This window comes from Chiloscyllium plagiosum, unplaced genomic scaffold (genome assembly GCF_037043375.1).
Source record: "Chiloscyllium plagiosum isolate Xiang-an unplaced genomic scaffold, Cpla_swu_hap1 HiC_scaffold_18, whole genome shotgun sequence".
NCBI lineage: Eukaryota > Metazoa > Chordata > Chondrichthyes > Orectolobiformes > Hemiscylliidae > Chiloscyllium > Chiloscyllium plagiosum.
In genome coordinates, this window is record NW_028270156.1 from 44,100,388 (window position 1) to 44,127,655 (window position 27,268).

Consider the following 27,268-nt stretch of genomic DNA (forward strand, 5'->3'; position numbering starts at 1 on the left):
ACGTCAGCCCATACTACCTCAGTAGACGAGTCCTCATCAAATGACCTTTCTGCCACCTTAATACTATCCTTGACTAACAATGCCACACCACCTCCTCTTTTATCTTTTTCCCTGATCTTACTGAAACATCTAAATCCCAGAACCTGCAATAACCATTATTTGGCATGTATCTCTCTTTCACTTCTGTTGACTAAAGTTGTCATTCAGTCTTTAGTCTTCTGACTGTGCATCAAATTGCTTCTTATTAGCCCTTTTTGAGCCACTATTTTCTATTTCACCACTTCAGACATGTTATTACACATCTCTGAAGCAGGTGGGACTTGACCTTTCTAGCCGCTATCTCCTGTATATGGATCAGAGATATCTGAACTCTGGCTCCCCAATGACTGAATGGCACATTTTCAATTTCAGATTGATCTAGGTAATATGTTCCCAATTCCAGATCAGTTTCTTTAAAAGGAATGGTCATCTTACTGAAATCACTTGCTGCTATCTTCTGATTTGTTCCTTTAAATGTCACTTGTATCCATTTTATGATAACTTGTCCCTTTTAGTTTAATATCATTCAGATAACTATGAAGTTCAGAGGCTGCCAGCACAGCAATTTGTGCACCTGTTTAAGAGTATGTAATGTCACCCTCTAGTGATTTAATATTACTTCAAATACTCCAACTGTAATTGCACATTTAATTAAATTCCATTTAAATTCCTCAGATATGAAGTAGTCTGTACCTGCCTGCCACAAAACTAGATAACATTCAAAGTAGGATTGATAAGTAGCAAGTAATATTTGTTGTGCACAACCTCTAGGAAATAATTTCTCCAACAAAGGAGAATTTAATCACCTCTTGTAATGCCATCACCAAATTCCTCACCAAAAATACTCTAAGGATAATCATAGACCAGAAACGTAACTTGAAACAAAAGCAACCTATGTAAATACTGTGGCTACAAGACCAGATTGGGTGCAGGGAAATCGACAAGATGCAAAGCAGTGGGTGATGGAGCATTCTTTTTGAATGGATAATTCAACAATACTCAAAAAGAAAACCTCTTGACCACCCAGGACAAAGCAACCTGCTTGATTGAAATCCGATCCACTGACTTTTAAATGTTCCCTTCCTTCAGCACAGGTTGACCATGGCAGCAGTGTGTACCATCAACAAGATGCACTGCAGCAAATTGCTAAAGTTTTTTTGCCAGGCACCTTCGAAATACACGACTGCCAACTAGAATAAGGGCTGTCAGTACATGGAAACAGCAACTGCAAGTTCTTCCTCCAAGTTGTACACTATCCAAACTTGGATGTGCAATGCTGCTCCCTCAAAATCCTGGAGCTCCCTTGTTAATAGCACTGCATACATCTTCATCATGCAAATTCTAGAGGTTTAAGATATCAGCCTACATCCCATGGATTAATAAAAAATCTTTAATGCCAACATGTTACAATATAGCAATTTTACCTTGTTTTTAAAAAACACTAAACTGTTTCAATGCTGGGTAGCTAAAACCAAGTAGATTCCATATGGGGAGGAAGTTAGAATGGAGATACGTCAGAGGGATTCTGGATTAGTGGGGCAGGAAAAGCACAGCAATTCAGGCAGCATCCGAGGAGGAATAAAGTCGACGTTTCGGGCAAAAGCCCTTCATCAGGAATACAGGCAGAGAGCCTGAAGGGTGGAGAGATAAGTGAGAGGAGAGTGGGGGTGGGGAGAAAGTAGCATAGAGTACAATAGGTGAGTGGGGGAGGGGATGAAGGTGATAGGTCAGAGAGGAGGGTGGAGTGGATAGGTGGAAAAGAAGATAGGCAGGTAGGATAAGTCATGGGGACAGTGCTGAGCTGGAAGTTTGGAACTGGGGTGAGGTGGGGGAAGGGGAAATGAGGAATCTGTTGAATTCCACATTGATGCAGTGGGGTTGAAGTGTTCTGAGGCGGAAGATGAGGTGTTCTTCCTCCAGGTGTCTGGTGGTGAGGGAGCAGAGTGTCCTGGGCAGAGTGGGAGGGGGAGTTGAAATGTTAGGCCACAGGGCGGTGTGGTTGATTGGTCCGGGTGTCCCGAAGATGTTCCCTAAAATGCTCTGCTAGGAGGCATCCAGTCTCCCCCATGTAGAGGAGACCGCATCGGGAGCAACGGATGCAATAAATGATATTAGTGGATGTGCAGGTAAAACTTTGGATGTGGAAGGCTCCTTTAGGACCTTGGATGGAGGTGTGGGCGCAGGTTTTGCAATTCCAGTGGTGGCAGGGGAAGGTACCAGGATGGGAGGTGGGTTGTAGAGAGGCATGGACCTGACCAGGTAGTCACGGAGGGAACGGTCTCTGCGGAAGGTGGAAAGGGGTGGGGAGGGAAATATATCCCTGGTGGTGGGGTCTGTTTGGAGGTGGGGAAATGTCAGCGGATGATTTGGTTTATGTGAAGGTTGGTAGGGTGGAAGGTGAGCACCAGGGGCGTTCTGTCCTTGTTATGGTTGGAGGGGTGGGGTCTGAGGGCGGAGGTGTGGGATGTGGACAAGATACGTTGGAGGGCATCTTTAACCACGTGGGAAGGAAAATTGCGGTCTCTAAAGATGGAGGCCATCTGGTGTGTTCTGTGGTGGAACTGGTCCTCCTGGGTCTGTGGTACGTCAGAGGGAAATGAGCCAGGGAAGATTGAGACAATAATTTCTGTAAAATAATGGAAATTGTGGAATTATTACCTGTTCCATTACTCTTGGCCTCAAACATACACTGTAATTTCTAGGTCATGATTAAATTTAAGATATTGTCATTCTCATTCAGTGCGTATTGAATTGTTCCTTTTTATTGTTTGTTCTTTCATTCTTGCAGGCCCAAAGGGTCGTCAGCTGATCACTAATTGGGGACCAGCTGCCTTTACAGAGGCTGAGTTGAGTCTGCGAGAAAAGAGCTGGCAGAAACAGAAAAACAGTGCAATGCAGTAATCTACTATTTCATAACCGATCAAGGTTTTACACTGTATTTTGACAGGCTACACACTGGAATAAAATGCCATGGACATGTTCATTGTGGAGGCAGAACTATTTTGAAACTGTTACACAAAGGAGTATTTTATACTAAAATCTTAACGTGCTGGAGCTTCTAAAGTATGTTGGCACACAGAGCAAAGGACAGCTTGTTTTGTAGTCGATGTGAAGTTTGCTCAGACTTCTCAATAAATATTGTCAAGTTAATTTTAAATACTTTAAAGCTTGCTTTCAGCATTCTTTAGTTTTTATACTTTGTTTAAAGCCTTTTTTTGCTTGCTTCAGTTCTTAGCTGCACTGTTTTATTAATTTTTGCATTGAGTTAGATGTGTGACTGATTTGATTTAGTTATGTAATTTTATAGTGTCATAGGATAAACTAGTTTTGTTATTACTTTCATTCACAGCATTAGTCTCCTCAATTCACAACCTTTACTTCCATCTGAATTGTAATAAAACAGTCAGCTGAGGCTGTAGCGTTCACAAAATGTAATGTTGAATGCGTGAAGTACAAATTTGCCCAAGGCAGTCCAATTGACAGCTACCTATTTGCAGGAGGAAAAGAAATCCTGTACTTTTTAATACTTGCCTTTCATAATCACAATGCCATTCTTGATGCAATTTGCCAAAAGATCTTTGTCTGGCAATATTTAATCTGTTTGATGTACTGTTTAAGGAGAACCAGCTCAGATATGATGGGCCAAGTGGCCTCTTTCTGTGCTGTAATAATGTGTTTTTGACTTGGAAGCCCTTTAAGAATGGTGGTCACATGCTGCATCTGGAATTCCTGACTCCTCTTCTGCCCTCTGTGATTTTCACCAAACCCCTTTAAGGTTTGGGTTATGGGCTAACCTCCTGCTAACCTAGTCAACTCCAGCTTGAGGCATGTTTGACTCCTTTGTAATCATTGTGGAGTTGGGACCTCTGGTATTGTGAAGCACAGTCTGTATCAGAAAACCTTTTTAAAACATAAGTTCAGTGCGGCACTGTGTTCAGTGGTTAGCACTGCTACCTTGCAGCGCCAGGGACCTGGGTTTGATTCCAGCCTCGGGCAACTGTCTGTGTGGAGTTTGCACATTCTCCGTGTCTGCCTGGTTTATCTCCGGGTGCTCAGATTTCTTTCCACAGTCCAAAGATCTGCGCGTCAGGTGAATTGGCCATGCTAAATTGCTCAAAGTTATAGGTGCATTAGTAGGGAGTAGGTGAATGGGTCTGGGTGGGTTACTCTTCAGACGATCGGTGTGGACTTGTTGGGCCGAAAGGCCTGTTTCCACATTGTAGGGAATCTAAGCTAATTTTAAAAAATTTGTACTTCACACATTCAATATGCATACATGACCGAAATGCTAAGCTGTGACATCTTTATGCTGTTTGGTTCAACAAACCTCATAGTGCAAACAGGATGCTGTTTTTAAAAAAAACTTTAAAAAATAATTCATTCATAACTTTCCAATATTTATCCAGACCATTAAATGTCTCAGTAGCAGAAACTACAGCACTTGTTCTAAAAAAACATTGTGCACTTGACAGCAGAAAGCCAGAGCTTTCCCAAAGCTCATTTGTTTCAACTGTTTAATAGATTTCATGGATTGCAGCTAAATTGCATTCTTGAACTAGTGGATTCACTAATTCTATACAATGCATTATAAGCAAATGGATCTAGAAGTACCATCAGGATTATGAGGGTTGGGTGGAAGGGTATAGTATGGCATGGAAGCAGCAGGGAGAGTGTAAGTGGTCGAGGGGCTTCTACCTTTGTCATTAGAACAATATGCATCAGCCCATGGTATCAAGGCTGATCTTTTAAACAAGCTATTTCAGTGCTTTTAGCAGCCTTTAACCACATTCCCAGGTGGGCTGACTCAACTGCAGGCTCTCCCCCAATGAAAATTTGCAAGCACTATTTCCTAAGATATGCATACTATGCTCGGAATTTTTCTGATTCCTGTTGCATGTCCCAAAGTTAAAAATCCAGGCCATTGCCTTCAATAAAAATATTGAATTTTTAGAGTATAGTTTCATTATTTTTGTGTTAATCTAATACATAAACATTTAAGTTTACTTGATTAATTTTAGTGATGGTATGTAAAGAATTTTCTGATTATTCAAAAACTTGTTTGAATGAAGCTAATAAGTATTTTAAATTTGAGTTTGTTTTTATGGGACCCGTTTTTTGTACATGTCTAAACAAAGATCGGGAACTAAAAGCAAGACAGACCTGATCATTTGCTTGATTACTTGTGCATTTTACACCATGCATCTTTCATTCTTTTAATGCCATTATCCCGTTGTTGAAGAGAGACTTGACCAAATTCAGTGTTCTGTTCAGTTGAAAATTAAACATATGTTCTACTGATATCCACAAGAGGTTTTGAGCAGCAGTAGCATTGATTTGCATGTAATTTAATTCTGCCAGCTATTATTTTCTTTATATGCAGTCTCTGATCAATGTTGTTAGATGTAGGTAATTAGATTTGTAGATGCAGAAATTATCCAACCAGTGATTGACCATTGGCTTTTTGAGCACTGCAGTGTTACTTCCAGAACCAAACCTTTGCTCGCATGAAACAAGTGAAATATGGAATAACCTCCAAGTTAGATACAGTACAACAAAATTGTTCAGTTGTGGAAATATTCACCTTGGAAGAAATGACTGCAAGATGGGACAGCAAGTGTCTGTGAAAGATTCATTAACATTAACAATGGACTATAACAAAGTTCCATCCGAGCATTGTTTTGTTGAATGAATCAATTGGAAATTCCTCTGTCAAAAATTTTGTCAAGCATTGATAGTTGGCTAGATTGCTGAGTTGAATTACAAGTGCCATATTCTTGACTAGATGTCATGGCATTAAAGACATGGAGTGAAATATGTATTTATCCAGTTGGTAGTTCAACCATACAGTACAGGAAGATCACAGGTTCAATCCATTGTCTGTACTGAGCTAGCTGACCCCTGTGAAGCTGGTCTCCAGTGTCCCTGCTTAAAGACTGAAAATTTTGAGAGTTCCCATTCCTGATTACTATTTCATTGGATGAGGAATAGTCATCTTTAGTTATTCCCCCACTCTCCATCATTAACACATGTGAATGATAGCCAAATGGACAAAATATCAGGGCAAAGCCATCCCTCAGAGGAGAGAACAGTTTGGCCAATTTTTTTTTAAGAAACTGAATCTAGTTTCTTTTATAATCTTTCAAAATACATTCAGGACTTTTTGCACAACCTCAGTAGATTCCAGGGGACATGAGAAAGATCAAAGCTTTTGGGTATCAATTATTGTGCATTTGAATAATTAACAAAAATAACTTGTAATATTTATGTGAAACCAATTTGAGAAATATGTTGAGCTTGCTAAGAAAATTCAATGCTAAGAATTTTATTTAAAGAAATATAGAAAAAATTGGAGTTTATAACTTCTGCAACTGTTTTTGTCTAGAAGTGACAAATATTTGAGAGATAATTATAATTTGATTTTTTGACTTTTTTTAAAAAAAAGTCACTTTTGAGATACTGTTCATTTTCAATTTGTCTTTTAACTATGGTTTGTGTAAACTTGTGGAACAGCTCCTGGTTAGGTTTCTTCCATAACTCTGGCTTCAACCACTAGTTGAAACTGGAATCAACTGTTCACCTTATCATCCTGAACCTAACTGTGATCACTTAAATGTCTGGATGGCTGGTGTTTATACATGATTGATGTGTTGACATTCATCTAAAGTGCCAAGATTAATTTAAGAATTGCTTTCTGCAGTCGCCTTCTCTTTTACAATTAACATACTCAGGTTTATATTGCTGTCATAGATTTTTTAACTACAGACAAGTTAATATTTTGCAACCAATTGTAATTCAGCATAAAAACAATGTTAGTGATGAAAATAAAAATGATATGTACTTTAAACTTTCAATATGGTTTCTGACTCCAATATACAATGCCACCTCTCTCCCAGATATTGCTGAACATAATCAAATTTTAGTGTGTGCCCTGTAATTTCACTAATTTTGCACTTAGAGCTGTGGGAGTGCCTGATTTATATCTGCTTGTCATCTTCAGTACACCTCTATCCATTTGTGTTATTTTAAAAGAACTATGAGGTAAAGTACAATAGAGAGGGAGGGAGGTAACTACCCACATTGCTCCTGTGCTGTACTGTTCTGTTGTGTGTACATACGCTATACCTAAGCTGAGGACCTTGAATGGCTATCAGGAATGGGAACCTTAAGTTGGCAGATATGATTATGGATTAGTGGTGCTGGAAGAGCACAGCAGTTCAGGCAGCATCCAAGGAGCAGCGATATGATTTATTTTCTCTGTCTTTTGTACATAAAATGTTTTATTAGTAGCCCATTTCAATATTCCGCAAAACCTGGACGGCATCGATATTTGGGCTTCCAATTGGCAAGCAGCATTTGTGCTATACAAGTGCCAGGCAACAACCATCTCCATCGAGTTTAATTTAGATAAATGTGAGGTGCTGCATTTCGGGAAAGCAAATCAGGGCAGGACTTATACACTTAATGGTAAGGTCCTAGGGAGTGTTGCCGAACAAAGAGATCTTGGAGTGCAGGTTCATAGCTCCTTGAAAATGGAGTTGCAGGTAGATAGGATGGTAAGAAGGCTTTTGTATGCTTTCCTTTGTGTTCCTATGCCTGAAGAACTGCAGAAGTTCAAGAAAATAACTGGCCTCCATCTTCCCCAGGGCAAATGGAAGTGGACAAAAAAATGATTTCATGAAAATATAAATACATTTTTCTTAAATTTATAGATGCAATAAACTATAGAAATGCAAGAGGTGTAGTTATCAAAAGATCTTTAAGGTTTCACATTGATCATTGATTAAGTATTGAATTACAACACGGGAACAAGTATGTGACTGTATATATAATTGGCTTAACATAGACAATAACGGGTAAGTAAACTGAACCATTTTGACCTAATCTTGATTTAGTTTGTGCTAAATTGACTGATCTCGTTTAATATAGTGGAATTGACCTCAGGGACTCCGGGTGGGATAGAGAGTAAGAAGAAAATTTTGGGGTTCGGATCTCTCACCGAATGGACACTGGGGAAGAATAAGGTCACTAATGCCTTCCATTATCCCCAATATGTTGATGCTCACTGACCTTGCTGGATACATGCTTGGCCAAGATACCAGAGGCTTTCTCATTCTTGTAAAGCTATTGCAAATCTGTTCAGATTTTCTTTATTGAAAAAAATGTTGCAAAAGTGATTATTTATAAATGAGAATTTTGCTGTCAAGAAGATGGATACAGGTCGACTTGTGTTCAGTCTTAAGGTTGTTGGTATTTTTGATGCATAATGATTTTGTCAAAGGTCTCCAAAAAACAGAAGTATTAATATTTCAGCAAATACCAAAATAGGAGGCCAATAAATGTTGAAATGTGAATAACTCAAATTGAAAGATAAAGAAAAAGTACTGCAGATGCTGGAAGTATGAAACAAACTCAAAGTGCTGAAGAAACTGGCAGCATCTGTGAAGCAAGAAACCGAGTCAATGTCTTGGGTTCAGTATATTTGTTTTGCCCTCCTACCCCTCTCCTGACCACATGCCCATGCACTCTTCCATTTTCGTCATACCCCACCCCTGTACTGTCCTGCTCCCACCTCTCCATTCTGACCTTGTTTTCACCACACTTTGTTTGTGGAAACCATCTGAACTAATTTCAGTGTAGAAATCAGAATTATAATCTCCCCTTGCAGTTTAATTTTATTTTTAAAAATTACCTATTTCCTAATCAACCTTGTTAGTACACATCTCTGGAACAGGTAGGACTTTACCCCTAAACTGAGACTTGGGTTCGGGACAATACCACTGCACCACTAGGAGCCCCCCCCCCTGAAATTTAATGCCAGAAAGTGAAGACCTGGCCCAGGTGAACTGAATAGTGTGTCAGCTCTTCAGCAGGTGGGGTTAATCAGATTCCTTCTGCTGCCTCATTCCAGTGAATTCTCACCTGCTGTGGTAGTCAAGGAAATTGTTTTAACTGTCTTGCAGAGTTCTGCTCTTGGTTTCTTTTTTACAATCTTGGAACTTTGTGTTTTCAAGAACTACATCAGCACAGGAATACACATGAATTTCAGGAAGGAAATGGAGCCAGATTCTGCAAATGAAAAGCCAGAGTGTGAGTGTTCCATTGTTTTTGTTTTAACTTCATTAAAGTAGAAGCCCCAAACTGCACTGTGGATACCAGACCAAACTTTTTTGTTGCAGTTAGAAATCTGAGCAGAAACATGGTAAAACAAGCCAAGGTAGTAATTTGCTCGTTTAGAACAATATCACTTTTTGAGCTGTGGTTGTAGGAAATGCTGAGGGCCTTTTCCAAATATGTAATTCATTTATACTGTGACAAGTAAAACTGGAGATTCTTCACAGTTAACTTCATACATTTTTTTTCTGCTCTAATTTGAAATTCAAACAATTCAGTTGAACTTAACTGGTTTTACTTCTGCCATTCTTCCAGTTTAATCTAATTTTGTGCAAACTCTATTCAATCCTGATGTGGGACAATTGGTATACATGATGGTTGAGAATAAATTAGTTCTAGCCTAAATTGGGCTCTGGCCCTGATGAAGGTGGCAAAGGAAGTCAATTGGATATGGTAAGGATCCTGACAAATTCTCATCTTCTTTATAGTTTGATTGGTCGATGTTTATTGTATGGCACAGTATTCATTTCAAGAAGGACAAGGTAAACTGAGTTACTTGGTATCAGCTGTGGCTTAGTTTCCAGCGTGCCCGTTTGTGAAATTGAACATGAAATCTTGGGTGCTATTCCAATGCAGTACTGAAACAAAAGCTGCACTGTCATAGGTATTGTCTCAGATGAGGAGTTAAAACTAACCTGTCATGCACTTTTGGGTGGAAAGAAAGAAACCCTTTGGAACGATTCAGAATTGACCATAGAGTTCTCTGCAGTGTTCTGGCCAGCATTTTCATCTTGGCTAAAGGATTATCTGATTATTATTGTGTTGTTTGGAAGATGTTGCTTCAAGCACGTTGCCATGTTTCCTTCAAAATTCAGTTTCCACTTTCATTTCCAAAAGTCCTCCTTTGAATGTAAGATACATGATCTTTGAATATTACAAATCCAAGTGTTTCTTTTTAGGCCAGCCAGTATGCAGTTATGGAAAAAACTCCTAGGGTCGATGGTTTAAGATCTTGCTGTCTTGCTCTCTATATAAAAGAGCGATAAAACCAATTGAATACTGTTCACAGTAAACATAACACCAGATACAACAAAAACACAGCTGTTAATTTGACCCTGCAAACTCTTCATGATGTCTTGTACCAAAATTGAGAAAGCTGTCCCACAGCATCAACACTCCTCATTAAAAGAGAATGAGTACCAAACCTCGCCAACCAACAATCCAGTCCCAGTGGCTGGATGAGCCTACTAGAGGTGGTGCCATAATGGTGTTAGGGAGTTCTCAATATTTACCTGAAGGACAGGTACTAAAATTTAATTTGTGTTCCCATGCCGTGCAATTGTATAGTTGATATTTATCAGATTCGGCCAAATCATTGCATCTGTTGTATGCAATGGAGTTATTTCCCCTTATGCTAGTCTCTTGTTTCTCTTCATTGTTTGCCTCTCTCTAGTTTAGCAGATTAGTTGCAAGGAACGTGGAGATCAATAGTATCGCTGATGATAAAACAATTTAATAAACTGACTTCATTGAATTCTGAAGTTATTAATTATCCATTGGTGAAATGAATTGTTCCCTAACCCTAACCGTGCCAATCTGCCCTTTGAATCGAATGGCTCAGAGGATTGCAATATAAACATGCTGTACTACTGAACAGAAATTACAAACATAACAAGTTGCTTAAGATTCACAACATTACAAGTTACAGTTGGCCCATGGCTGTAGTTAGAATGTACCAGTCATCCAAAAACATGCAATTGAATCCAATATCAGCTGGTTGTTGTAGCTGCCAACAAGAAGCACTGGGCTCACTGGCACGTCACACGTACTAGGAGACAGAAAGACTGAGTGCGAACATTTTTGAAAGCAAGAAAAAACTCTTTATTATGCAGGCACTGTACACTTCAAGAGATGCATTGTTATACACACTAGCATTTTAATTCTGGCTTTAATTAGCAGTAGCAGCAACCAGCATTTCGCACTTTACTGCTAATATGCTTCGATGAAAAGTTAAACTACAACCGGGTGTTAGTAAATTAGATTTACACTGAATCTTGAACGAGGAAAATGCTCTAACAAAACTTGACAAATGTAATTAAACAAAAACCAATGCTAAATGAGAAAGGAGGAGAGGTGAATAAAACATTTGAAAGAAGGATGACAGTGGAAAGTTAGGAAGCGAATTCAAAACACTGGTCTTGGACTGGAAGTGTGGCTGTTTCGATGAAGTATGTTTTACACTTATGTATTAAACTAGTGGCATATGTTTGTTTAAAGGACTTTAAGAATTTAATTAGGTCAGTCTTTTCTGGAACCATTATTTTAAACCAAACGTGTCAAATGGCTGATAGCTGAGGGGCCTCCTGGAGAGTCAATGGAGGTGTGTTCAAACTCTGGAGTTTTACAACAGGAGAAAGAAAACATTGAAGTACATTAGCTTGCTTTTGAGTACAAGATTGATGTTAGCTTACAAAACTCAAAGATTGGAAATTTTTTTTTCAGTTCAAAGGAGACATGATTTGGGTCAGATGTAAGTATAGTTTGTCACAGAAACTGGGACCAAAGCAGTAAGAGGAATAACCTTAATGTAAGGGTTTTAGTTTGTGAAAACTTCCAGAACAGCAGTGCAGATTATTAAAGGACTGTGGAAATCTAGGTTCTGTGCGATGAGTGATCAAGGGAAAGGGCATTTTTGATTAACTGTGAAGTGTTGGGGAGTAGATGGCTTCTGTTTTCTGGCATGTTTAAAAGCTTTTAAACTATTAGCTTTTCTAAAACTTCTCTTGTTTAAACTTTATTTTGTGAAAACTAAATCTGCAGCCTGGTGTGTTTGTTTCAGTAAAAGACTGCCAGGTTAGATTATACTTTGTGTTTTAAACTGATTTTTAAAATGTAATGTATTATAACTTAGCCAGATTTCATTCTGGGATCTGGTTGTTGAGTAGTAACATCAGTCAGCATCATAACACTGTCAATAATGGAGCCAAAGGAGATGCAAAATAACCAGAGTGGAGGATTGTAGGGTAGGAGATAAAAACTCAACATGCTGGTGAAAGATGTACTCATTGGAATAAATGAAAAAGTGTTGGGGAAAGACTGGTGAATGGAATCCTTATGGGAAGCAGGATATGAAGAAGTGTAGTTGAGATAAGTGAGAGTTGGTGGGTTTGTAGGGGATATTGGTGGACAATGTATCCTCTAGAAACTGAAATAGAATCCTTGGCCTTTGATCTGTTACCACAGCCACAGTATTTATGAAACTTCTGCAGTTCAGCTTCTGGTCAATAATAATCCTCAGATTGTTTGATAGTGGGGATTCAGCAATGGGATTGTCATTGAATGTCAACAGGCAATGTTAGGCATTCATCATTACCTGGCACTTGTGTGGTCTGAATGCTGTTTGCCACTTGTCAGCCCAAGCCTGGATATCATGTAAGTATACAACATTTGGGTATGGACTACTTCAGTATCTGAGGGATCGTGAATTTTGCTGAACGTTGTGCAATTGTTGTTGGACATTCCCACTCTGACCTTATGATGGAAGAGAGTTCAGTGATGCAACAGCTGAGAATATTTCAAGAAGCATTACAAAGACTGAGCATTTCGATGATGTTTAACAGAAACTCATTGACAATCATATCCCTGGAGGTGTGAATGGTTCATCCTACCTCACCAAAAACCTGAAAGGTTCTTAGCCTCTAATCTGCTGTTGTAGCTATGGTTTATGGCTGGTCCAGTTCAGTTTCTGGTCAATGGTAACCCCCCGCAATGTTAATGTTATTGAGCATCAAAGGCCATCAGTTAGGTTCTCTCGTTGAGATTGAAAGATAAGAACAGGAGTGGGCCATTGACCCTGTTACCATGACATTCAATACAGTGATGGCTAATCAAGGAGCCTTTTATTCACCCCATACCTAAAATATTGTCCATCACTGATAATCAGAAATCTATTAATGTCTACCTTAAGCATACTCAAAGGCTGAGCTTCCACAGCCCTCTAAAGGAAAGCATTAAAAATACACTCAACACTCTAAGTGAAATCACTTACTCTCATCATGGACCAAAGTGGTATCTCTGCTTCAGGACTCCCCAATTGGAGAAAAGTCTTACCTGAATCAATCCTGTCTATCCCTTTTAAGTATTTTGAAAGTTTCAATGAAAATAATTTCTCATTCTTCAAAACTCTAGAGAATACAGGCCCTGCTTTCTCAATATCTCTTCTTCAGAAACCTGTCTGGTGAGCATTTGTTATACACTCTCTCTGTGGCAATAATACCTTTACTGAGATAAGGTGACCAAAGCTGCACATAGTAATCCAGGTACGATCTAACCAATCTCCCTACCCTCAAGGGAAGTGAGTCTTCACTACTACTGTAGATAATGGTTCTTGCAATTTGATGATTAACATTCCATTAGCTTCTCCAGCAGCTAACTGCACCTGCATGTGAGCCTTCAGTGACCTATAAACAACAAAACCCAATCTCTTTTGTACATTTATACTTTTCCACCTCATACCAATTAAGAAATGCTCTCTATCTGTTCCTCTCACCAAAGTACATGTTTTTGCCACATTGTATTCCAGGTGCTATGTTCTAGCCTATCCCCTAAGCCTGACCAATGCTTCCTGAAGCTACTTAACACCTTCCTCACAACACACATGGTCACTTAGCTTTTCAAATTCAAAAATTTGGAAATATTACATTTGATATCATTGATATTTATTGTGAACAGTGGGGGCCCAACTACTCATCCATGCAGTAGCCAATAGCCACTGCCTGACAACATGAGACTGACCCATTTATTTCCTACACTGTTTTGTCTGTCAGCCAATCATTAATTCATGCTAGAATGTTAAGACCAATCCTATGTGCTTTATTTTTTCTAACCAGCCTCCTGGGAGGACTTTATCAAATCTCCGAACACAAGAAGTCCCTTCTATAAATGTTTATAATTCCTTTTACTGCTGCTTATAATCCACTCCTCACTTATAACCCCTCCACCCTCGCCGCTGTGTATAACCCCTAACATAATTCCCATTTGACTCCAGTTTTGTTTGGGATGCTTGCTACCATAATCTGTCAAATGTAGTTGTGATGTCAAGGGCTGTCACTCTCACCTCTGGAAATCAGCTCGTTTGTCCATGTTTGAACTAAGGTTGTAATGAGGTCGGAAGCTGAATGGCCCTGTTGGAACCTAAACCTCAATGTCACTGAGCAGGTCATTGCACTGTTTGATAGCACTGTTGATTATATCATCCATTACTTTTTCCTAATGAATGAAACTGGCAATAATTGGCCAGCTTGGATTTCTCCTGCATTTTGCATACAAGAAATGCATGGCAATTTTCCACAGATCATTTGCTTCATTCACTCCTGCATGTTGAAAATGTCAGTGCCATCTTGAGTTCCGTGGATTTCTGATTTTTTGGTTAGTGCTTGGCATGAAAATGCACATTATACTAGTCTTCATCACACTGTTTGGCATGAGCCTCACGTTGTCTGAAGAGCAGGACAAGGGTTGGAATAAACAAACAAAGACCAGCATTTGGCAAATTACTAATTAGACAATGTTGCATGAGTTTGCCATTTCAAGGAGATGAGTGACTGCAATACTGAAATAATTAAGCAGAGGAGAGATACAAAAGTTGCTTTCAAACTCTACTATGACACCAAATCTTGAAATTACCCTTGCTAATGCTGTCTTTTCCCACGATAACAATGGAGGCCTCTCCACAGGACCAAGTACTTATACCCACAGCAGAACATCTCTCAAAGTGACCCTGAGTGACTCTCTCTGGTGCACTCCACTGCTTGTAACCTGCAGCTATAGGAGCTATCCTGTCTCCTGCCTGCATCTCTCTCCATCCGACTCCATAGCCCCGGCAGTTAGATACAGAGTAAAGCAGCACACTATCCCTTTAAATTGTCAACATATCTGTCAGTCTATCAGATCAGCTGGGCTTGGAGGATTACAGCAACAACTCACACTTGTGAAATTTAGTTCAAGATCGATCCGTTGTCATGAAATAATGATCAAATATTCAATTGGCGGAAGGATTACCACGTTCATTTTAAAAGAAATAATTATTTTTGGAAGAGAGTAAGGATTCTGCATTATTTCCAGATCAAGTTTTAATTTTTTTGGTCCTGTCACCCAATCATCAAAATGTAATACAGTACTTAGTGCAAGTAAGTATATAACCACAGTAAGTGTTAATATTCAAACCCAAGTCAAAGGTGAACAAATCATTACAACTTGATGCCACTCTCTAACTTGGATCTGCCCTTGCTGTCCTCCTGTCTTTGTTATATCTACTTGGCATTTAATGCAGGTTTCTGCTTGGAAGTCACAGACGATGCATCCAAATGTGCAACAAATGTGCCCTCTGCATGTGCATTGATCCTAAATTCTGCCACAAAGTCATGGTGGGATGTAAGTTCACACCAAGGTGGTAGCTTGCCTGAGTTCCTGACTCTGGCAGTTTGGTAAGTGAGGATGTTTTAAAGGTTAATCACAGTCTAAAATCTAGTCAGGTTTGTATTCAACATTTAGCTTAATTGTGGAAGTTATCTGTAGTTTCTTTCAGACTCTAATGAACAAGCTCCATGTAAAATGACAGCTACAGGTAAGTATTTATGTACTGTTACAATCCCAGACAAGACCAAATTTTATCATAATCTGGTTAAAGGTCAGTAACTATTTTTTGTTTAAAACAGATAAAGATTGAGATGTTGGGTATTTAGGAAGAACCGGATGACTGGATTCCAAAGTTTTAAGTAAACTAAATTTTACTACACAAGGTTAGAAAAGTAAAATAATCTACTTGCACTCTAACATCAAGAATTAACATTAGGTAGCTATGCATTAACGGACAAACTGTGGTGACCACACTACAGACCATTTCAAATAGCAGTTGTGGTAAAAACACATCTTACAGAATTCTCAGCAACCATCCTCTCACCACAGGCTGTTGGTGATACTGTGGATCACTAAATGTCATTAACCTTTGTTTCTTTTACAATTACAATTCCTCACTTTTGATAGCCTTAGACCTCATTCCATGATGGAATGATCAAAGCAGCTTACTTCTTAGCGTTTGTTTTTTTTTGCCCCTGGAACTGCACTCCCCCGGATTCATGAGGCTGGACTTCACTATGGTGTCCAGCTTTGCTAAGCTGTAGTTCCCCTGGTCTCCCCTCAATTCTGATATTTCTTACCAAGGGATGCCACTTGTGAGTTGACTGTTTTTCCCCCCCTCCACCCCCCACCCCCATCTTACACTGCATTGAACTATCAATGGCTCCCTGTGCTTCTTTGAGACCTAACTCTCTCCAACATAAGTATCAATGACCTTCTGCTATTCTCCGATTGCCTCATTACATCTCCTGAGTTCTGACTGCTTGGAGACTGTATACCTTCAGGTTGGCACTAGTCTAACCCTCTGCGTTGACTACCTCAATCAACATGGAATCATCTTCTCCAACTCAAACTAAAACTGACTATAACCCCTGAACTGCTGTTCAGTCTTGAACTGATCTGGGTAATCTATCAAAACTCTCCAAGAGGGTGCTGCATATGTTGCTAGGCAGCAAAAAAATGTTTCAAGCACTGGAACATCATGTGCTTAAACATTATGATCTCAACAGGCCAAATGATACAAAAATGTTAGTATCACAGTACTGTAGCGAGTTATGACTGGCTCCCCAGCCAACAGTAACTGACTCAATTCTCTGGAATTCCAGCTACAATAAATACAGGACATTAAGAGGCCATCTTGTGGCGAGTGGTAGCCTCCCTACCTCTAGATGTGGAGACCCGGTTCAAGTCCCATCTTATATATAATGACATCACTGAACAGGTTGATTAGAAAAGAAAAAATTGCAATAAAATGGATGCATGACATTTTAAAGATATATGAAGGATTAGATCATGATGGCACCTTTTCTGAGTGCTTGCTTTAGGAATTAGGCGCAAGGAGGGAGGTGATGTGCTGCTCTGTTATAAAAGAGGAATGGGTTGAGGAGAGTGAGACCTAAGAACTAAAGCTTGGAGGCATTAAACAGGTCAGCTAGTTGATTGGTGAATATTACTTTCTTGCTCTATATTTCAAGATGAGGGATTATTACCTGAAGACGTGGTTCCAAGAAGTAGTCCCACCATTTGGGATAGTTCTTTCCAGTTTGGTGAGGGAAAGTAGATTTGATTGTAAAAGAGGCAGATTCAGGGATCCAGAAAGTAGCAATGGAGGATGTTCCTACCGTTTGTGTGAAGAAAAGCTGGGACTTGATGAGTAAACTGACCATAATTCTGTGGTAAAAGGAGCTATTTGGGTGGGGATAGTAAGAAGATATGTAGTTGTAGGGAATCATATTGTTAAAGACTTTTCAATTTAGCAAAAAAACATGAGCACTGAAATCTGTGTTGCTGATCAGGTGCCAGATACCAGGAGAGGAGCTTGGATTGAGAGGTATAGGATACAGTCATTGTCATCCATGTGGGAACCAATAACAGATAGGCATAAGAAAGGGGTTCTGCTGGGCAAGTATAAACAGTTAGATAAATTTAAACTTACCATCTTGTAGTTTTTCTTTGTTTTGGATTACTACCTGAACCACAAGCAAATTGGCCTACAGTAGATTAGATCAGAATTAAATGTCTGTTGAGTAGGTTGAGACATGGTCATGTGTAATAAGAAAGAATTAGCTAATGTCCTCTCGGTAGGAGTGATTATAAGAGTTTCATGATCTGTTTGAAACTGAGTTATCTCTCATGATACATTCTGAACTGAACCACAAAACAGGTTAATTTTGATGTAATGCGATTGTGTTAATGAATAAGCTCCAAGTAAGAATGATCAAAACAGACTTCAAGGAGTTTCAGGGTGGGCAATGTGAACCTGAAGCTAATCTTAAATTTAAAGGCATCTACCAAGATATGAAGATTGAGATGCCAAAATGGACTGGAGAAAATAGAGTAAAATGTGCGATAGTGGAGAAGCAGTGGCAAACGTTTCAGGGAGCTAATTCCAACAAAGAAAATTTCCATTGAGAAAGAAAGACTTTACAAGAAGGGTGCAGCATCTGTTCACTAAGGATGGTGTCGAAAAGATGTTGCAATGATTAGTGGTAAACCATAAGATTGGGAAAATCCTATAAATCAGCACAGACCACTAAAAAGAAAAAGGAAATGAAGTATAAGGGAAAACTAGCAAAAAATATAAAAATGGACAATTGAATGTTCCTACAAGTGTACTAAAAGTGAAGGAACAGCAAAAATGAACATTGGTCCTTTTAGAAATGAGAATAGGGAAATACTTTTTTGAAAATTTGTTCGTGGGATGTGGACATCACTCACCAGGTCATTACTTCTGGCAAGTACAATCCTTGAATATATTTAGGTGATGACTTTAGTGTAGCCTTATAGTGATTTGCAACTGAAAAATCCCTTGTTTAAGACTAAGATTTGCTATTAGTTATTTTTAAATTGAATCACTAATTTAAAATGGGCCTGCATACAGAGTGACTCAAATTCTTAACTTATGGACAAGTTTGTTGAAATGCCTTGTATGTGGTCTTCATAATTGGTTGACTTTTGGCATTGCACCAACACAATAATTCATACATTGTGTTGCTCCTTTAGATTGACAGTAGGATATGGTTAATGAAAAACAACACTTATGTAGCCACTGCACTGTAGCAGTGTGAAATGGCTTGCTTAACCTGATGTTAAAATCTTTTGAGATTCTTTGCCTTTCTGGGATAATTTGAGTTAGTGAGCTTATGATATGAACTTCAGCAAATGTTTCACGTTAACAACATAAACTATACTGTCAGCATTTTATTCAACATTGAAAGTTCCAGTTTGAAGTTGCTCACCAGACTTCGTATTCTGTAGCCTGGCAAGATCTTTATGGTTCTGCAATCCCTGTGATCTTACTCCATTTCCTGTCCCTTCCCTCATTTCCTCTTCACCTCCTGTCTCTGTGACACCTTCCTTTTAAACTCTCCAGTGTTTTGTTTCTGTTTTGGCTGCCATTCTCAACTTGCCCCGAAGTCCTGGACTCCGCCTGGTGGCAGATGTTGTACAGTGCTGGTAATTCTGCTTGTATTGACCAGCTTCTGCCATTAGTTGGAGTGTAGGATGAATCTAATTCCAACATGAACTCTATTTACATTTATAGCGCATTCATTCTGTTTTTACATTGTGCTTTTAAAGGGTATTTTGTTTATGAAAGGCCCTGAAGTACCTGACTATACAATGTTTCATTTTGATATTTTGTGATTTTATTTTGCCTGTTATTTCAGCTGGTAACACAGTATGTTAAAGTATTTAACCTGGACACACTCTGAGCTGTGCTGAGGGTTGGAGACTTGGACTCACCTGGAGATATTTTTCTAATCAGAAATGTTATTAAACACCCTCTGGAAAAGATAGAACTTGAATGCAGGTTTCCAGGTCCAGAGGTTGGGACATTACCATTGCACCACAAGAGCCCCTAAGGATCCTTGCTAAGCACTGCAATTGTTGGCCCTTGCCCTCATCCACACTGACCTGCCTGCCTACTCAATTTTCCAGTCTACTTTCCCATCCTAACCTTCAACTCACTTTTAATCCAGTAATTTGTCTAACTCAGCCTTGATTATATTCAATGACAGCCTCCACTGCTCTCTAGGGCAGTGAATTTCAAAGATTAACAACCTTCCGAGAGAGGAAATTCTTTCCAATTTCCAATTTGAACAGGAGACCCATTTTTATAAAGCTGTACCTCTTACTTGTAAACTTCCTCAAGAATGGGTATATCTACAATACACACCCTGTCAAAACCCCTCAGAACTCTGCATGTTAAAATAAAAAACGCCTCTCTTTTTTTCTAAACCCCAATGTGTATAGGCTCAACCCGTTTAACCTTTTCTCTAAGATGACAGCTTCATCCCTGCAACTAGCCAGGTGAATCTTTTAACTGTCTCCAATGCCAACATCTTTCCCTTCAGTAAGAAGATCAGTAGTGTAAACAGCGCCCAGTACACTTGTAGCAAGACTTGCTTATTTTACAGGCCCTCTTCCTTACAATAAAGACCAGCACTCCATTTGCCTTCCTAATTAATTGCTGTACCTGATTTTTTTTGCCACTCGTGTTTGAAGGAACACTGAAGCATTAGTGTGGGAAGCTACAGAGATTCTTGGGTTGAACGAGGAATAAATTGTGCTGCATTGAGGGAGGGTAGTGGCTAAGCTACAAGGAGGTGAATGTGTGGATGGGTAACTGGAAATAGTAGAGGGTGAATAGAGTCAGCACTCTTGTAGTTCTTGAAGGTCACAGAATAATGAGTCCCAAATGCTTTGGGTCTCTCCACAACTTTGTCCTGTCATTTAGTGCCTTCTAGTACATCCCTGCTGATTAATAATTCCTTTTGTTTATGTTCCCATGTTAAAACATTTAATGAAAGATTAATGGGCAGAATATCATCAAGTGGTGAAGTTTCCCAATAAGTGCTCTTATGTGCCAGAAGTAGAGTGTTGGAAAATTTAACCTTTGGCACACTTGCTGCACTGTTAAGGTTTAATAACTTTTATGGCATTTGTAGTTATTCCCAAATGCTCAATTTTCTCAAAGTGGGAAACAATTTAAACAAATTTCTCAATCCTCAATGGAAAAGAAATTTTTTATTACTCTTCTGTAGAAGTAGAGAAGAGTGCTTTATGACATAAGCAATAAGTTCTTGATAAATAAATTGTTTGGTGCTGAAAAGAGGTACTACAATCATAGGTGCTGCAGCTGTTTGTATTTGAATGGGTCACTGTATTTAGTAATAAATCATGGAAATGTTGTGACTCGACTGAACTAAAATTTTGCAGTTTCCATTTTGATGAAAGTCTGGGGGTTGGAGATCGTTGGGAGGAGGCAGAGTTGGATGTTGGTAAGAAGCAATGAAACACTAATTCTCAGCGGATCAGGGAATGTCGACTCATATGACTGATTTGCATGTGGGAAATACTGCATGTTGTTTGTACTCAGCAGAACTGTGGTTATTAGTCTGCCCATATATGGTGAAGTGAGATAAAGAAAATGCCCCATCCAGATACTCAAAATAATGCTCTGAATGATATCAGAAAAATTGTGGCTTAAATCTTAGCCTAGCAAAAATAGAAGTAGTGTTCCACTATCAACTATCCTGTTTTAGGTTCCAATGTATCAATCAGCTGAAAACAAACGTTATACTTTGTTTGACAATTTTAAATTAAATATAATTGTCATAATTGAGTAGCAATAAAGGGAAAGAAGTAAATGGGTAAAACAATACTTGTGAACTGGGTCAAAAATTGTAAAGTTAGAATTCATATTTTTCTATCTACAGAGATCATAAATATGTTGAGATATAAAACAATACAACTTCTCATTGTTTTAGAAATTACCATAAAGAAGACAAATTTTGAATTCTGGTATGGACTGATTATGGTAGGGTTGATTAGTTTAAAATGTTACAGATGGATTAGCAAAAAGCATGGACGCAAGTACCAATGACCCTCCTCAGTATAGTTTATGGATGTAGGTTTGCTCGCTGAGCTGGAGGGTTCATTTTCAGATGTTTCATCACCATACTAGGTAACAGCTTCAGTGAGCTTTAGTCCGTATAGTTTAATTTTAATTGTCTCTGGCAGGCAACTGTAGATTGGGAAAAGGGAATGAGCACCTTGCATTGATCAGATGTACAAGGGGATGATCAGCATGAAACAGTTCATGCTATATGAGCAAACAGAGGTTAGGCCAGGAGCAGCTAATTACTGTCTCATCCTCCGCAACAACTGGCATTTAAAGTAATAATTCTTGCTTTAACTCTTAGTGATTAAATTTCTGTGAGGACATATTGCTTATTTATTGGCCCTTACGATACATGAACTGTTATTTCTGTTTCTACCACATGATGGAGATGTTTCATTGTTTATATACATCAGCATCATTGTGGTTTCACCAACAGCTCTTCACCCCCTCCCTTGTTGATATTCCAGTGGCTGGGGTATTTCTGGCTGTAAGCCAATTGATTACTTGTAGATCTATTTGTTTATTAAATGTTTAATAGAACCCATTTCTGAAATTGGGCACTGTAGTTGGTAATGAGCTTTTGTGTAGAATTGGTAAATGACAGAACACACAACCTACACAAAAGATTTTCTCTATACTTGGCTGTATTACTATTGATGATGGTGCTGCTTTATCTAACATTCCAATCGGTAATCACTGGTGTCAGTGGTGCTACATTAATGGTACGTGAACTTTGTAGATTGGACAATTAATTGGATAATCTCTGTTTGAGATGCTGAGCCACTCCCTTGTTGAACTCTCATGACACTTTTTTTAGTTAAAACTCAGTTGTTCTATTTTAGTGCAACACGTTTTAGAGAAGTCGAGAATTGATTTGAAAAAAAGTGCTGAATTGAAAAATATTAATCTATCACTAGACTTGCAGTTCTCTCATTCATGTGCCTCTGTTCTGACTTTGGCAATTTAACACGTTTTGTTCATCTTATTGTCACTTTTTTTTTAATGCTCCATCATACTTAGATCTATGATGGAAGGGCTAATGCTGTCAGATTTGTTAAACTTCAACTGCAAAGTTGTTACGTGGCATTAGTTCTGAATAACTACAGTTTTGATTCCTCCAGTGTATTGTTCTTGGTCCAAATAGAGTTTTCATTACAACTTTCAAGCAAATTAGCCAATAAAGAGGTTGTCGTGGGGGAGGATTTTATTAAATATTGTATAGGTATCATTTGTGTTTAAAAATAGCAATAGTTCTGTTTTCCTAGAAATGAAACATTTTTTCCATTAAACTATAACTTGTTCAATCTATTGTTAGTTGTGCTTGAGATGTAAGTCAACCTTTCTTGAATTACTAGCTGATAATCCAGCACTCTGAAATCGTTAGATTGGACGGTGTTTCCATAAGTTAAAATTGTACCTGGACTACAGCCCCATTCAATCTGCACCAGATTTGTAAAATATCTTGGAAACTACATAGACAAGCATATTTGGTTAAATCATTGTACATTCTGTTCACAATATTTATGGGAAGTATAATGATGCATTGCATTTTTGACATCATTATACATTCTTGGATGACTACAATGAAAGGATTAAGATAGTTATTTGGTTGCAGTTCAGGACAGTTGGGAAAGAAGGATTATTTCTAAATATTCCTAAATTATGGATAAATTTGTGATATGCATTCATTAGAAATCACTTGTGTCAAGACCCACTAATCTAGCATAATCATTGTTCTCTCTTCTGGTAAGAAAATACCACAACCTGAAACAACTGTCGTGTAATTTCTGTATTGGTCCCTTTCCCTACGCGCACACTTTCCTTTCTCTTTGCTGTCATGTGGTTTTATCAATACCAGCTGCTGTTCATTACTTTGGCAAAGCAGTTAGTCTCTCTATATGACAATAATGTCAGCATGCTATTCAGTTCTGGAGGACATCACTACCACACCCAATTATACCCATGTATAACATTGCGCCTGCACATTTTTGGCGTGGTTCGCAAAATAACAGTTCTCGTCACTGAAAATTGAAATTAATTGCTCTCTTGCTGGCATTGACTACTTCATGTATAGACTGGGAAATTTACTGTCTCCTGCAGAGCTGAACCACAAGGACATTAAATACATTTTAAAAATTATAAATCAGTTCTACACAGTAATATTTTCAATTCCTGCGATGGCAGGTCTGATGTATGAAGAGAGACTGGATTGGTTAGGACTATACTCACTGGAGTTTCAAAGAATGAAAAGGGAGATCTCTCAGAAACCTATAAAAGTCTAACAGGACTAGACAGGGTAAATGCTGGAAGAATGTTCCTGGTGACTGAGGAGTTGAGAATCTGGACCCAGCCTAAGGATATGATAAAACTATTTATGACTTAGATGGGAAGCTGTTTCTTTGCCCAGAGAATGGTCAGCCTGTGGAATTCTCTGCCACAGAAAATGGTTGAGGCCAAAACATTGAATGTTTTCAAGAAAAAGTTAGATACATGCTTTAAGAATTAAGGGATTAAAGGCCATAAAAACAAAGTAGGAACAGGGTACTGAGTTGGATGATCAGCCATGATCATAACGAATAGCAGAGCAAGCTTGAAGGGCTAATGCTCCTATTTACTATATTTTAATCTCGCCCTGAAACGGCTAATTTCAGCAATAGGATCATAGCAACGGGCACATTGTCTGAATTCTAGTCCTGCCCTGAGCAGCCTGATAACCAATGAAACGACCCAGCAGAATCAGCCCAGGAAATTGGTCTACTGTTTATGAAGAAATATTCGCTGAGGCTGGGCGGAATGGAATGGGTGGCAGTGCATAGGCTCAGTGCACATTCACCAAAAGATGTGTTATAGAGAGTGTAGCAATCTGAAACTCTGCTCCGCCTCTCATTGAATTAAAATCTGACATTGGCAAATTGGTCAAACAAAAGTACTAAGGAAGAAGTAGGTAAATAGAATAAGGCTACAGATCAGTCAATAGCTTATTGAATGATGGGGCAGGCATGAAGGGCTAAAAATGCCTATTCCTATTTTGAATTGAGTTTCTGAATATAGGTCATTTATGTAAAGTAGAATTTTATTTCAACACTAAGGCTTGAGGCATGCTACTCAGTATTTCCACACTCTCACCCTATTGGGTGTTTGTGACTCATTATCCTTCAACCAAGTTGCAGTCTGAATCTCCTGGAGCATTAGATACACGTCTAAATGGAACTTTATCAAAAGCCTGCTGTAAGTCAACACACATCCCATCGTACAGCTTTCCACAGTTCATTTAAATTATCGCTTTCTCAGAAGTCAAGGAGGTCAGTCAGGCAACATTTCCTATTTGTTGGCTTATAATTGCACAGATAATTCCCATTTAGATTTTATAGTTGTAAGTCAGGCAGGCCATGCCCCTCGTGCATAAGATGTGATGCATGACATAAGACAGCAAAATGCCGACAAACCACCCGTCTCAAATATTACAAGATGAGCAGATACTTAAGCCTGCCTGCTTTTTGTAAAAAAATTGCCAATTAACAAACTATTGAACAAGCCAATTGTATGGAATCTTGGTCATTGGACAGTAAAGGTTTTGCAAATGTTTTATGGCAGGTATAACAGATGACACAAGGACAGAAGAAAAATCCTGCCACTTCAACTAAAACGGTGCATGAGACTCTTATGAAGGTGGTAGGGTTTGTGATGATTTTTGAGCTTGATTTTGGCCTTCTAGAGCTTTCACTTGGGCGGTGGGGGCGATGAGGAAAGTTCAGAAAACAGGGAACCTATCAAGTTGTAGCCATGACCAACTTCCAGTTAGCAGCATAACCCATGTGCTGTATAATGTCCTGACTTACATGCCCTTTAAGTTTGGAGCACCTCCCCCACCCCCATCTCCACGCTTTCTCAATTGGCCATCAAAGCTTGATTCCACGACCTAAAATGTGGAGAAGGAGCAAACCAAACACCCTCTTTTCATTCCACCTCAATCAGCCTAATGAATAATACGATTTTACCCAGTTTTTAGTTTTGAAGTTGTTATTTTACATTGAATTGAAATAAGACTGGGTTCGCTTTTATCTTTTATCCTTTCTGAATGTGGATACCACATTGGTCTGCTTGTAATCTGCTGACATCTATTTTTCCTTTGTCCATTGACTCTTAATTTTCATTCATGCTTGTCATAAATGATTATAAATGCTTTATTTATTTTGAATCCTATTAGTTTTCCAACAACATTTACTTTGAAATACTTCACTTAAAACATGGTATTACATGATGTTATCAGATGTTATGTCAATTACACGTACACAATTTGTGCAAAACATGATGGATTTTTTGCTCCAACTTATTCAAATCGTCCAAATTGCAAATCACCAAACACACCACTACATCTACTGAGATATATGAAAAATTATGGAATACAGTTATTCACTTTTGTGGGGTCTTAATATCTGTAATTCCATATGCAAACCCCTATATATCAACTTCTTGGTATCTTCTCTATTGACCAAGGTTAAGAGAATGTAGAGCACTGCAAGAGGAGCTCGTATGAAGTAGTGCTTCCAGCATTCTTCACCCTGTATCCCAGAGAAAAGCTTCCACGTGGCTCTTGTCATTATTCACTTCGTTTTACTGTGCTAACTGTTTAAATTTTAGGTTTGGATTCAATGCAAGTGATAAAAAAGGTAATTTTTCCCAAATGGATGACCTCTTTCCTAGGAGCGTGCAAATATGGTTTTGGCACGATGCTCTGGAATGTGGAGTATGGATGAAACTAACAGATTGCTCCCAGAAGAGTGCAGTCAGGAAAATACGGGATAACACGTTCATTATGTACTGCCTCTATTAATTTCTAATTTAATAGCAACAAAATACATGGCAGCTAAATTGGAAAATTTTATTGACACAGATTATAATTTTCTGTTGGTCATGGAAATGTTGAGGCAGTAATTTATAATGGCACTTTTCCATTTGTTTCAGTAATGAACTTAACCATATTGACAAAATCCTCTGTGTTTTTATAACTTGTAACATAGCAACATTGTACTGTCTTCTGGGATGCTTATTTAATTGTGTTCTATTCCGTTTTAATTTCATTCCCCTGATTTGTCTTTCAGTAGCAGATACACGGTTTTACTGTTACAGATCAATTGTGTTGCATAGTGCACAAGGTAAAAACAATGACTGCAGATGCTGGAAACCAGATTCTGGATTAGTGGTGCTGGAAGAGCACAGCAGTTCAGGCAGCATCCAAGGAGCAGCGAAATCGACGTTTTGGGCAAAAGCCCTTCATCAGGAATAAAGCCGCACAGTCTTATTATATAAACAGCTAGCAGCAAAATTGTGGTGCAGTTGTGTGCATTAATTAATGTTTTGCTTATAATTTTTCTGTACAAGTGACTTGTAATTGGCTATATGAGATTAACACACCTGAACAGTAGTTTATAGTATGAGAAAGCTATTCAAAATTGAAAGGGATCTGCAAATTATTGGCAATTTATTTCAATAGTTTACATTTGTAGTAAGAGCAAGTGATACATCTTGATATTAAAATTTAACACAAAACTTTATTGATGTCATTATTATGGGATT

General features: G+C 38.6%; 1 protein-coding gene and 1 long non-coding RNA gene across 2 annotated transcripts in view; one reads left to right on the forward strand and one right to left on the reverse strand.

The window, feature by feature from the left end:
• swap70b (switching B cell complex subunit SWAP70b) overlaps positions 1-6,890 on the forward strand; it is a 137,021-nt gene extending 130,131 nt beyond the window's left edge. The window contains exon 12 of the mRNA XM_043705901.2: positions 2,828-6,890. Within this exon, the coding sequence (XP_043561836.1) occupies positions 2,828-2,940 (113 nt within the window). The 3' untranslated portion in view covers positions 2,941-6,890. The remainder of the gene's footprint in view (positions 1-2,827) is intronic.
• Positions 6,891-7,265: 375 nt separating this feature from the next.
• Positions 7,266-14,656, reverse strand: LOC122557820 (uncharacterized). Its single transcript, XR_006313944.2, has 3 exons — positions 14,267-14,656; positions 9,846-10,177; positions 7,266-9,105 (listed from the first exon to the last, which is right to left on the reverse strand). It is a non-coding gene; the product is annotated as an uncharacterized LOC122557820 (long non-coding RNA).
• Between the last annotated feature and the right edge of the window lie 12,612 nt (positions 14,657-27,268).